Source organism: Tasmannia lanceolata, unplaced genomic scaffold (genome assembly GCF_043159265.1).
Source record: "Tasmannia lanceolata isolate RefF3 unplaced genomic scaffold, GAP_Taslan_0.1 ptg000015l, whole genome shotgun sequence".
In the NCBI taxonomy this organism is placed as follows: Eukaryota; Viridiplantae; Streptophyta; class Magnoliopsida; order Canellales; family Winteraceae; genus Tasmannia; species Tasmannia lanceolata.
Window position 1 is genome coordinate 54,884,872 of NW_027518692.1, and position 14,047 is coordinate 54,898,918.

The following is a 14,047-nucleotide window of genomic DNA, read 5'->3' on the forward strand; positions in this document are numbered from 1 at the left end:
GGAAATGGAGGTAGAATTGGATAGTACCTTTGGTGCTGACATATTCGACGAGGATTTCAGACTTCGGGGGTTGGATCACGCTTTTGGTTTCGGGAAGCGGAGGGTTTTCGTCGGATGAATCATTTTCTCGAAGAAAAGAATCTGATTTTTTGTGAAGAAGAAGAGATAGCAAGAAGGTTAGAGGAGATGGGGTTTGGTTTAAAAAGGGGAGGAGGACGGAGAAGGAGATTGTGAGCGTATAAGGAGGCTTGACTGAGAAGGGTTCGTTTCATGGCTAGGGTTTTAGGGGTGTAAGGGTTTTAGTAAACCGTTTATGGAGCTCTTCACCATTTGCAGGCTGATCCAAAGACCCAATTAATCTCCTTTTTAGTGAAGGGTGGTGTTCCCACAACTCGGCCGAACATTTCCACGTTCTTGAAAAACGAGGAAATGTAGTATTTCCAAATTTTGGAAAGGGGAGCAACTCGGGTCGGGTTGGGTCGGATTGAGGCCAACCCGACCCAACCTGAGGAACCCATTTTTCCAACCCAACCCGACCCAACCCTATTTCCAACCCAGCTGGGTTCAACCCCACCCAACCTGATTTGCAATTTCCTCAACCCGACCCAACCTGATTTGATATGGTACCAGCACTTGACCACCTCAACTCAAGCAAGGCTGTTTTGGATTTTGAGAACCAATAGTGAGTCCCCAATAATCAGTTTTTGACTCACAATTGGTTCTCAAAATCCAAAACAAACAGGGACTAACAATTAACAAAGGGAAATGTTATCCGCACAACTATATTTTGATGATCACACTCCTCACTTTATTAAAGTACGGTATGGCCCGCACCATAGGATGGATTATCCAAACCGTCCATTGTGGACTGTGGAGACTATTTCAATGTTGAAAAAGGAAAACACATACAAAACTTCTTCAGATGGAATACAGTAATATTAATATAAACTAGGATATTATGTATATGTTGGAATTAACATCACTACTAAATGGGAATTTGAAATTTCCAATTCGGGTCGGGTCGGGTCGGGTTGCCCAACACCCCAACCAAGCCCAACCTGATTTTCAATTCAGGTTGATTTTTCCCAACCCTAACCCAACCCGATTCAAAAAGCTTAACCCGACCCAACCCAAATTTGGGTTGAACCCGACCCAAGTTGCACCCCTAATTTTGGAAGGAAACGAAGGTGGTGTGAATTATGGCCCACACCATTGGATGATCCAATGGACCATAACGTATATAGGTTGGCCCAAAAAAATATCGGTGAATATGACATTGGAGGTTATATGGGAAATGTTATCAGCACTATTGTATTTTGATGATGGCACTCTTCACTTTATTAAAAGTACGGTATGGCCCTCACCATAGGATGATCCAAACCATCCATTAGATGGGCCACAGCCCAAATATGTTATGCCCTAAAAATCATTTTCATAGGTTGATCCTAACACTTCGATCTGTATGTTAGAGGGTTGATCCTAACATACTATAGATCGGAGGGTTACGATCAACCTATGGAAATAATTTTTGGGGTACAACCTATTTAGGTTGTGGCCCATCTAATGGACGGTTTGGATCTTCCTATGGTGCGGGCCATATCGTACTTTTAATAATGTAGGGAGTGCCATCATCAAAATACAGTAGTGCTGATAACGTTTCCCTAGATAAAATATGTTCACTTGTGTAGGAGAGAACAACCACATCAGATGAATTAAATGAATAAGACAAAGTCCGATAAAAAGTGAGCCTGTGTGGCTGTTCTCTCATCCAAAAGTCAGCTGCAAAATGGCTATAAGAGAAACTGCCTAGCAAAATCCCTATTTTTGCGAGAGTACAGCCACACAGGACAGAACATCAACCGCAGATGGATTAAATGAGTAAGACAAAATTTGCTAAAAAGGGAGCCTGTGTGGCTGTTCTCTCATGCAAAAGTCAGCTGCAAAATGGCTTTCAGCCAAATTGGCAATTTGCTAGGCAATGCATGGAGAACCATTTCCTGGATGACTTTCGCCGGAGAGAACAGCCACCTCAGATAAATTAAATGAATAAGACAAAATTTGTTAAAGGGTGAGCCAGTGTGGTTAATTGTTCCCTTATGGAAAAGTTCCCCAGTCACTATGGATTGACTATCCCTACCGAACCACATATTTTCTATAAAAAAAAAAAACTTGGAATTAAAGGCAGACGTGATGAGAAAGATAAAACTTCATACTCCTATTGCAAGGAAGGAAGGGATTTTATTTCACACACACCCTTTTAATTTTTCAGTGTTGTTGACTTCTAGTGGAGCCGTATGTCAACACCTTTCTATATTTCATTTGCAAGGCAATTTGGCGAAAAGCCATTTAGCAGCTGACTTTTCCAAGTAATAACAGCCCCCTTAAATGAATAAGACAAAATTTGCTAAAAAGTGAGCTTGCGTGGCTGTTCTCTAATGCAAAAATAAGCCGTGAAATTGGTTAGCAAATCCCTATATGTTAGTAGAGAGAGAGAGAGAGAGAGAGAGAGAGAGAGAGAGAGAGAGAGAGAATGCAAAAGTCCTGCCAAGTACTTGCATGGGACGGTAAACCTAGAGTACAGAAGAATCGGTATGAGAGAGAGAGAGAGAGCATGCAAAAGTCCTGCAAAAGTACTTGCATGGGACGGTAAAGCTAGAGTACAGAAGAATCGGTATAACCATCATAAAACCCTCTCTTTTGAGTCTACTAATTGAAAACAAGAAAGTGACCAAACACCTAAACACTCTGACTATCGAGTGATGCAACATGCAGAGCTCCAAAGTCGTGTATATAGAGAGTAGAGAGAGACGGACTTGTAGCATACACATGCGAAAGGAGTAATGAAAGTAGAATATGGCCTTCCAATGCATTGAAAGGGTATCCATCTTTCTTCATTCACGCTATGTTTCGTTCTACGTAAAAAAGGACGTAAAATTTGTTTTAAGTTCATTTTTTATAACATAAAACAAATTTTACGTCTATTTTTTACGTGGGAGCCTCAAAGTTTTCATGTACTACTTCTGGCCATTTTCTACTTCCATTTGTTTACCTTTTGGACACACGAGGTTTAATTCCATGGTTCATTTAAAGATATTTGACTAGCAAGATCTTGGAAAACGACCTAGGTACACTCTGTGCAAGTGGCATGTGTTCTTGGTGATCTGTTGGACCATAACAGGATAATCTGGTGGGTCCAAGTCCGGTGTATGACAGAGATCTCAATCACATGACTGAGGTGTACAAAAATTAATGGCTTAATTAAATGCATCTTTAGGATTTCTTCTTCATCATGCTCGACCAACGGTCTAGAATCCGTAGATTTGGGTTGGATCAAGGGTGCAACAGGCTGGATTCGAGATCCAACACAAAAACAAAATCGCCTTAATAGATTTTACCTTATATTCCAGATCCAACAGCCAACTTAGAGGAATTAAGTGAATAAGACAAAATCTGTAAAAAAAGTGAGCCTGTGTGGCTATTCTCACCAGCAAAAGTGAGCCTTGAAATGGCTTTCCGCGAAATTGCCTAGCATATCCCAATAAATTTATACGCTATAATAAATTTATGGGATTTGCTAAGCTCCGTTGCAAAAGGCTTTTCGTGGCTGGTTTGTCGCAAGACCAGCCGCGAAAAGCCTTTTGCGTGGCTTTTTGCGATGGACGCTAGCAATTCCCTAAATTTATATATTCTATCTAAAAGTCAATCTTTTCTTTGTGTTAATTTAATTTAATGGTCGTCCGTAGTCCTATCTTCTAAATTTAAGACAATAGCATTTTCATCTCTTGTTTGTTTTTTTTGTACAAATGACGAGCTCAAACGAATGAGAATGGAGTCATTATCAGCTAAAAGACAAACAAAAGGCAATAAAAGTGGTAGGAGTAGGGGTGGAAATGTCAGCATTCCTTTATGATACCTTCATATATACCTAGAAAATGATATCTTAACTCCCTTGTTTTGATAATGAGACTCCTCTCTTTACTTAGACTCACCTACTTAGATTAGTGAAATGATATATTCCCCTTTTTTCTTCCTTGGGCCACCCGCCTGTAGTGTAAAAGGGCAGTCATAAATACACTAGAGGGGGCTGGCCCAAGTAAGAAGAAGGGGTCCCTCGGATTATGCTTTGCTGCTCAACTGATGACTTAGTCTTTGCTTCACATACTGATGTAAACCTCCTCTATTTAAGGGATGTTGGTTGGTGAGAAAAAACGTACCGTAAGAGAGTTTCTATAAATGAAAAGAGAAGGTCATTTACTTCTTCCCTTATTCCTCCTTGGTGTGTAAAGTGTAAACGGTCTACAGTATTTTTTTTTGGTTGGTGAATTCTAAAAGAGAAAGCCCTAACCTATACAACACAGAATTGCTGGTAGTTAGTGCAAAGTGGGCTGCTTTTTGGTGGTCAATAAGATCCTAATACCCTGGCAAAATGTTCAACTCAAGAAATAAATAATATTCCATTGACATATGTGTAGATTGACTTTCATAGTTGTTTATTTTTTGAAGAATTTGGTAAGTGGGATTGACTCTTGCTGATGAGTTCTCATAACTCTATATAAACCTTACAAAATGGAGCCAATAGTTGATAGATTTTGTGTTTCTGAATCGATCCATTTTACACGCAGAGAAATGGGACGACGCGGGCGTGCTCCATGCTGTGAGAAGATAGGGCTCAAGAGAGGTCCATGGACACCAGCAGAGGACTTAAGACTCATCACTTATATTCATAAGAATGGCCGTGGGACTTGGCGTTCTCTTCCTAAACAAGCAGGTCTCTCTCTCTCTCTCTCTCTCTCTCTCTCTCTCTCTCTCTCTCTCTCTATATATATATATATATATATATATATATATATATATATATATGATTTTTTCACCCCCTGTAGGATTCTGCACCCCCCACCCCCATGTTAAAAAGCGTTAAAGTCTGCCCACAATCACATTAAAAGGGGTGTGCATAATCCTTGTGGGGGCGGGTTGAAAAGTTCATCTTATTGGCACCCATAGATTTAACTAGCTAGCCATTCCTGTCATGTAAGCGTGTCTAATTTGATCCTTTCTATACGATTTTAGGAAAAACTGTCGTACCTAATTTTATGGCGATTGTAACTGCACCCACGTTTATATAATGTTTCCAAGGGATTTGCAAGGCAATTTTACAGAAAGCTCTTTTGCAGGAGAGAACAACCGCACATGCTAACTTTGTAGCGGAGTTTGTCTTATTCATTTAATTCATTTGAGGTGGCTCTTCTCTAGTGCACCCACTATTATATATAAAGTTTTGAAAGTAAAAGTGATTAAAGATCTAAGTATGTACGGCAGTATCTCTTTTTCTCTTATTCCTAGAAGTGCCTCTAGTGCCTCATTTTATATGGGTGAATCTTTACCGACTAAACTGCACTTGTAATCATTTCTATATTTCTTAATAAAATTGGTGTCTATTTCAATATATATGGGGCGAGCTTTCTGAGCTATAGCTCAGCCTGAGCAAGCCACAATAAAACACATCATCTCCATGTTGTTTGACTCGTCCAACCCATTCATTCCATAGAAGCTCACATAGATAGTGTGTTCCTAACAAACCATCTCCATACAATCATCCTAACCACTCGATCTGTAGAAGTCCACTTTCTAGCCGTCCATTCTAAAACTCCACAAATCAATAGATACCATGATCCTATGGACATGATTTCTTAGGGACACCCTACATATGTTAGGTCTTATAGAATGAACAGGTTGGATGAGTCAAACAACATGGGAGATGGCGTATACAGAGGGCTGCTCAGGCTGCGTGATACCTCAGAAACTTTTTTTCTATATATATAATGTTTTGAATACCCCTAATGAATTAATAAAAGTCCCCCCTCTTTTTTTACAGTGACCAAAGCACCTTCGTTGTTTGTAGAATTGATTTTCCTTGATAAGATATTTTCTAGGATAAGAGTTATCCATTGTTTTTTCGCACAACTATCCATGATAAAGATATGTTCTTTAAAAACTAAGAATCAGTGCAATTCCTATACCAAAAGGTGGAATTGCAACTGTACTCGTTTTTTAAAAACATAATAGTCTTTAATTTCCGGATACTTAACATTGGTTTCTATTCTTAGGATTGTTGCGATGTGGAAAGAGCTGCCGGTTGAGATGGATTAATTACCTTCGGCCCGAAATCAAACGTGGAAACTTCACCCCGGAGGAAGAGGAAACCATACTCAAGCTGCATGAATCGCTAGGGAACAAGTAAGAACATCACCTAATAACTTCATTCTGTTTAAAGGCTTCTATGTGTTTACAAATTTCTTTTGTTACTCTCTTCCATGTCCATGATCATGAAATGAGGCTTAACTAATGCGCGGATTCCATGCAGGTGGTCTATAATATCAACTCACCTACCAGGGAGAACTGATAATGAAATTAAGAACGTGTGGAATACACGCTTAAAGAAGCGCTTAGTTTCAAAAGGACTCAATATTTGTATAGATGAACCCAATTCATGTGAGTCAAATTGCAAACAGGCTGAAGTTTTAGGTCATGAAGAACAAGCCCATTTAATATCCGAATCCGGTAGCCCCTCCAAAGAGAAGGAGCCAAATATAATTGGAATTCCTACTGAACCTGACTTAGATTATTTCTGGGACTTGTTAGATGATGAGTACTGTTCTAACTTTCATGAAACTCCTAATATAATAGAAACTCCTGACTTAGATTTTTGGGACTTGTTAGATGATGAGTACTCCTCTAACTTTCCTAAGACTCATGATACCAAAACTAAACCTTGTACAAATGAATCACCAAGTTCTTCCACCCCTTCAGATTTATCGCGTTACAATGAAGATTATGGAAAGGGACAAGAAAACCAATTAGTAGATCCCCAAGAAGTGAATGCCATGGAGAACAAGCAAGACCACTTAGAAGAAATTCATGACATTACTTTGGAGCCTGTTATGGACTTTTGGGACATGCTAGACACTGACTTTTCATCAAGTGTGAGCCCAATGGAAGAAAATGAGACTGTCCAAAATGAAGAACAATCCCATTCATTATTCGAATCTGGTGGCATAATACCCATGGAGAATAAACCAAAGCCCTTGGATGATATATTTGAAATTCCTGTTGAATTACCTAACTTATATTTCTGGGACTTGTTACATGAAGAGTCTTGTAACTTTCCTGATACTGATCATGACAGCAAAACTAAATCTTCTATAAATGAATCTAAAGAATCACCATGCGGTTCATATGTATCTTGCTACAATGAAGATTATGGAAAGGGACAAGAAGACCAAGCAGATCTATTGCTGAAACTAGAAGGCCCTCAAGAAGTCAAGGCCATGCTATACAAGGAGAGCAACCATGACTACTCACAAGAAATTCATGACATCCCTTTGGACTTTTGGGACATGGTAAACGATGACTTGAGATTCTCAGCATCCAGTGTGAGGTCAACGAAAGAACTTATGGCCCACCAAATTGAAGCCTCAGGAGAAGAGTCCCAAGCAAAAATTGAGTCAAAAAAGTGGCTGACATACTTAGAAAACGAGCTTGAGTTGTCTTAAAGGTATATGTGTATATTAATTATCATTGACCCATGTGGAGTATAAAATAAACATTACTAGTCATGTACTCATGTTTATATTAGGTTAACTTCTATGGTGTAAATACAAGTGGCATATATAGAAACTTGAGGCCCCTGAACAATATCTTTGTAGTTCGAAATGTGTGTAATGTATGAAGCGATGTAAGTTTCTGTCGTCTCCTATATGAGGTAATCAATCATGCACTCGCATCTTAAAGCCCTGTTCGTTTAAGAGCGAATTTATAATGGTGGGTATTGAAAAACTTTAGAGGGGAGATTTAAGTTTTTTCTTATGTTTCATTCAATGTGAGGAGGGAGAATGATTTCAGTTTTGAAATCAGAATTTAGAGAGAGAGAGAGAGAGACATCAAAACAGGTGAAGTGGGGTGAACTTATCCCACAAGGGGGTGAATTTATCACCGCCCAATCTATCACTTAGTATTTTTTCATGCATACCATTGGGCCCCACTTCCGCCATGTGCATGTGATTGGGTTCGTTGATTTGACATATGGACAAAGGTGGCTACTGCCGGTCACCCTTGATCGAATGATCTTAGCCCCAGCCTTTTTTTCTGGGGATCTGTTTAGGCAAATTCGCAGAAAGCCCTTTCGAGGCCAACTTTTGCAGGTGAGAACAGCTACCTCAGATGGATTAAAGGAATAAGACAAAATATGCTAAAAGGTGAGCCTATGTGGATGTTCTTTCATGCAAAAGTCAGCATAATTGACTAGCAAATCCCTTTTTATGGTCGTTAATGAGAAGATAAAGCATTGATTTTTATTTATTTTTCTCTTTTTGCCTCAATTGTGCGGATGGAACGTTTGTTTAGCGTGACACTAGGACCATGTGGGTCACCTTGTGATGGTTTCTCAAATTAATGATATCGCTCACCGTATACATTACCCATGTGGGAACCAATGTTTATTTTTTAGATTTAAGGGAAATGATATATTCGCCCCCTTCTCTTCCCAGGCCACCCCTTGTAGTGTAAAATGAGAGTCACGACTACACGAGAGTGGGGTGGCCCTGTGTTGGGGTAAAATCCGCTCCTCCCTTGGATGCTTCACACATGGTGCTTAGTCTAAATAAGAAACCGAACTCACCTATTAGGAAAGAGCTAAAGGGAAGCCCCTAACAAGCGTGGCAACCCTCTTCTAAAGGTCCGTGAATGAGAATAGAAACCAGTTCTCTTGAGGAAACTTCGTCCTTATCTTCATGGAAAGTCGACAATTAAAGAAAGACTCCTCTTAAGGTAAGTCTCCTAAACTGTTGTGAACTCCTCCTTTATAAAAAGACCCACGCTCAAAAGTACGCATCTTGGATCTTCTCCCACACTACGACCCACCATCACTCTTAAATTCGTCTTTCCAGTTCTCCAATTGCTTGCCTTGTGGTGTCAATTTTTTACTTGAGCGTCAGAGTGGTCTTCCTGAGTCACAACTCCGGGACCCCTGATGTGTTTTCTATGAGCGCAGGTCAATCATAGATTAGAGCTCCACCGGCCAATGGCCGTGGAATCAGATTTCGGCATCAGCACTAGGGGAAGAAAAGAGGATGAATATATCAATTCCCAGATTAATCATAATGGGCCCTACGTAGATATTCAATACGGGGCGTGATAAAATCTGTTGATCTGACTGTCAATCACAAGTTCAACCAAATATCATTGAGAATTCCTTGATCAGATTATCTTAAGACTTTGACCCATCAAGCCTTATTTGGGGTCCACCAAGGTCCTTTTGGATTTTGAGAAGCAATTTAGAGTCCAATAATCAGTTTCGAACTGAAAATTAATTCCCAAAATAAAAACAAAAAACAAATAAGGCCTAAGTGAAGCTAAACATTGATTTTTTTAATGGCCTTCATCTTACACATGGAAGTCCATTCAACATGGGACCGAGACCATGTGGGCTGCCTCAAAATGCTCTCCATCATTAATGATCTCAATTGCACGTAGGACCCAAAAATTGATTGAAAGACATCTCTACTATAGCCAAAAAAATCCTTCCACATCTCTCGCCCTCCTAAAAACACATATCTACTGTCATTCCCACTTTCTTTTTAAAAGGTAAATCAGGAACATGCAAGTGTAATAAAAAGAAACGGATTGGATCCTAATGTAGTTTTAACTCCCTTTACTTCCATGGGCTGACCCCTTGTAATGTAAATAGAGTGGTCATAAATACACCAGGGAGGGTGGCCCTGGGAAGAAATGGGGGCAATAAATCACTACTCAATCTAAGCTCATCATTTGTTGGGCCCTATTCAGGTCAGTCATGCCCCAAAAATCTTCTCTATCGATGATTTGAACCCTCCGATCTGTGGAGGTTTCTATACCATGCCGTCCATTTTAAACATAGCAGATCAGAGTGTTAGGATCATTCTATGGAGAAGATATTTGGGGCATAACCAATCTATATCGGGACCCCACAAATGACTGGTTTAGATCACCCAATAATGTGGGCCTCACTGTATTTTTTTCTATACATCCACAAGTTCACCATATAAAATCTCTCCCCCAATGAGAATCACAGAGCCACTTTTGACAAAGATGAGTGCGTTGGAGACCGACCCAAAACCAATTCACCTTAGTGCTGCTGTTTGACTCCACATTATGCCTCCCCATTTTAGCCCAACAAACAAAGAAGCCTAAAAATCAACGAAGGAAAGTAAACGAGAAAGAGGTAGGCGTTATATGGTGGAAGTGAATTGCAATAGGCATAAAAAGCCAACTTTGATTCAAAACAGAGACAAAGACAGAGAGATATGGGTAGAGAATGGAGAGAGGTGGGAGATGGAAATGGCTTTGCTTTTCTCTTGTGGGTGGCTCTTATTTCACTCTCTCTCATCTCTGCCATCCTTTTCTCTTGTGCCGATGGCATCCCTAAAGACAAGACCTCCGCCACTGATGCCACTGTTTATGGCAGTGGATGCGCCACAGGCTGCGGCACAGCTTGTGGTGCCTGAAATCTCTCTCTCTCTCTCTCTCTCTCTATTTTAAGTCGACGGAGTAGATAAGTTATCTACAGGGGAGGAGGAACTTTTTTCTCATGTGTGTGTGAGTTTGTGTGTCTAATAAGAATTAGAGATAAGGAGAGAACCCAATTCACCGTTTACAAGAAGGGATGAAGAGAAGTTTCACCATCATAGTCCAAAAAGAATTTCGTGGTCAGGACGTAGTAATGGTTGCTGCACCTTACTTTTGTTTAACTGCTTATAATTGATGAGATTAGAGATATGTGTTTGTATGGAGGGTTCTCTCTTTTCCTCTTATTTCTAGAAGGTTTTAATTGGGTGCTTCTAGTTACTCTTTCTTTGAGGGGTTCTCAGTTCTCACTCGCCAGAGGTGCACTTGTAATTCTCTTTTTATTAAATAAATTTAATCAGTGGTATATATTTCAAAAAAAAAGGAAAAAGTCTGGGCTACTATTGCTGCACTGAGTGCGCTTGTAACCTTTGTTCCATTTGCAATAATTGCTTAAGTTGATTTGTACTTTTGAGTCTTTCTAGGCAGGAAATGATAGAGATTTTGGGTGTGTTTGGCGTACCGTTTGAAATAGCGTTTAAAACGCCGTTTTGGTTCAAAACAGTGTTTTGCCAAACGGTGTTTTCATGTTTGGTTGCCAGATCAAAACGACGTTTTAAACGGCAAACGGAGGTATTGTGTGTTTGGTTGCAAATGGCCCAAACGAAGTTTTAGTAGTAAAATGACCAAAAAGGGTATTGTTTGGTTGGCTTCAATGTAACTCAACTACTTTCTCATTAGGCCCAATATTAAAAGATCATTAGGATCTCATTCAAACACTATTAAAATTAAACATCATTGCCAAAAAAAATAAAAATGGCTATACCTTTGGAGTTCTTCTTAACGACCGGATTTGCCGAATTTGACGAACGAGTGGAGGCGTTGAGGCAGTGAGGCGGACGAGTGGGTTTGTAACTTTGCAAAGTAGATGAAGAAAGTAAGAAACTAGGGTTTCTTTTAATTCTTTTGTCTTTAAAAATTCAAAATTAAGAGATCATATAATGATATCAGCAGCCCCTTGTTTTGAATTAAATATTAACAATTTAACAAATTTGTGTCCTCAATAATGATATTAACACCCCCACCTTTTTGGTATTTTACATAACGCATGAAGTCGCACGCATATATGTAAAAATGGGTTTTGGTGAGGGCAAACACGTAAAAACCCACAGCCCAAAAACTCCGTTCAAAACGGCGTTTTGCAAACAGACCTCCCCCCCTCCGTTTGCAAAACGCCGTTTTGAGGGTTCAAAACGGTGTTTCAAACGGCGTTTCAAACTGTGGCTGCACACCCAAACACTCCCAAACGGCCGTTTGGCCCCAAAACGGTGTTTCAAACGCCAAACGGTGTTTTAAACGGTACGCCAAACACGCACTTTATATGGTCCGTTTGTGGCCGTTAAGTCTAGTATCTTCCAAAGGGTACAGTGGGCCCACTTCTTAGGATGATCCAAATCGCTCATTTCTTGTGCCACGGCATAAATAGGCTGTACCCCAAAAACTCATTTCCATAGGATGATCCTCAACAGATCATGGGATTAGGATCATCCTATGGAGATGATTAACAGGGGGTATCTTATTTATGTTGTGGCCCAACAAAAGATCGGTTTGGATCATCATATGAAGTAGGCCCCACTATACTTTTTGGAAAACACTGGACTTTAGGGTCACACATCATATAAAACTAGTAAAAAATGCACGTGCAATCAATTTCCCTAAGAAGAACCACAAATTGACTTCTATATTAGCTATATAAGTTTAATTCAAATCCCAGTACATCGTTTGATTTCTATAAAATAATATTCGTTTAAAAGAAAAAAGATGAACCCTGAAGAGAGTAAAAAGAAGAAACAATTTAGAATTTCACAAATTTCGTATCTGTAGAAAAAAAAATGCTTCATGTTATACTTCAATGAGTGTTTCATTACAAGTTGGTAAAACTAAGAAAGCCAATAATCAGTCTGGCAACATAGATACTGGGAAAGAACTCTATGACGAGAGAAGGAAAAAACTTGTTAGCCCGAGAGTTTCCAATGGTTCAACTAATTACCTATGATTTGATGATTAACAAACTCAAATTGATCAAATTTAATGGATTAATGAGTTGCCTTAGAGTATACGTGGTTTAGATAGGTCTTCAATGGTCGAATCATTACCTAGCACTACACTGATGCCAAAGCTTGTAGATCAAACATGCACAAGTGACAAAGGAGCTGGACAAATTGGAGACATCAATTCTTGGAAAAATTCACAAGGAGATGCTCAATTAAAGTTATCCCAAGCAAGGCCAACTTCAAGAGGAATCAAGAGTGAAGACAAGATAAAGAGAAGTGAGGTTTAACTTAGAATTGTACATCCTTCTCTTTTGGTTATTTCCATGGTCAAGGCACTCAGAGTATTGACAAAATGTTTTTAGAATGAACAGAGCAGCCACTTAACGCCGCAGGATAAATCCTGATGGAACATTATTTGTACATCATGGACAGATAGGCAAACAACCCAAGGAGCAACAGGCAGGCAAGGAAAAAAGGTAAAGGGGAAGATCCATACCTTGCCCGGTAATCGAGTCATGGAATTCCTGGAGTAGGAACAACGGTATTAAGGACGGAATTCAAAGCTTGGGTCATGAAAATTCAATTCTCCGAGACCAGAAAAATAATAAAAACAAGGGAAATGATTTCCGCACAAACATGTTTTGATACAGGCGCTCACCTTGCTTGTCTTTTAGTATTTAAAGAGCTGTACCCATATTTTCTCCTGCCATTAAAATATTTATTATATAAACTTTCACGAAGGAACATTGCAAACCAGTCAAGATGGCCGAGTTGGTCTAAGGCGCCAGTTTCAGGTACTGGTCCGAAAGGGCATGGGTTCGAATCCCATTCTTGACATCAATTATTTTTTTAATATAATGTTTATTAATTGGTCCCCTTTTTCTTCCCCAGGCCAGCCCTTCTAGTTCTAGGGTCCATTTGGATTGCTGAATCAGAAATCGGAATTAGCATCACATTCCCATGTTACCCCTTCCATTCCCTGTTAAACAGAACTGACATTGCAATTCCAGTATTTGGCTAACATTGGAATTCATCAAAGTTTTATTCTCTCTCTCTCTCTCTCCTTTTCGACAACCCAGGGTTTAAAGTTAGGTTTTGCCTTTTTAAGGTCGTATCGGGTTTTCTCACGGCTGAAATAGTTAAATCGTGTTATTTTAGATCCTTTGCATGCAACCAAACAAACCCTAGATTTTTGCAGAATAACACCTCCTCCTCCTCCTCCTCTCTCTCTGACTCTCTCTCTATATCCGAGGTTTCAGTCTTCAATCTCTCTCCAATGGCGCAATTCGAGTACTTTCAGAACCATATACGACATTAGGTTAAAGCCACGATTACTGAAGTCTCTGATAAAAGATCACCTCCCCAACGAAAAACACCCAATTCTGATCCCATCCGAG

The 14,047-nt window shown here is 39.6% G+C and overlaps 1 protein-coding gene and 1 non-coding gene across 2 annotated transcripts; both read left to right on the forward strand.

Moving 5' to 3' along the window:
- The first annotated feature begins 4,551 nt into the window (after window positions 1-4,551).
- LOC143846097 (uncharacterized) lies at window positions 4,552-7,674 on the forward strand. The gene is made up of 3 exons (XM_077354513.1): window positions 4,552-4,768; window positions 6,105-6,234; window positions 6,362-7,674. The coding sequence occupies exons 1-3, from the start codon at window positions 4,567-4,569 to the stop codon at window positions 7,548-7,550; spliced, it is 1,521 nt and encodes a 506-aa protein (XP_077210628.1). The 5' UTR covers window positions 4,552-4,566; the 3' UTR covers window positions 7,551-7,674.
- Window positions 7,675-13,406: 5,732 nt separating this feature from the next.
- TRNAL-CAG (transfer RNA leucine (anticodon CAG)) lies at window positions 13,407-13,487 on the forward strand. The gene has a single exon. It is a non-coding gene; the product is annotated as a tRNA-Leu (tRNA).
- Window positions 13,488-14,047: the final 560 nt, after the last annotated feature.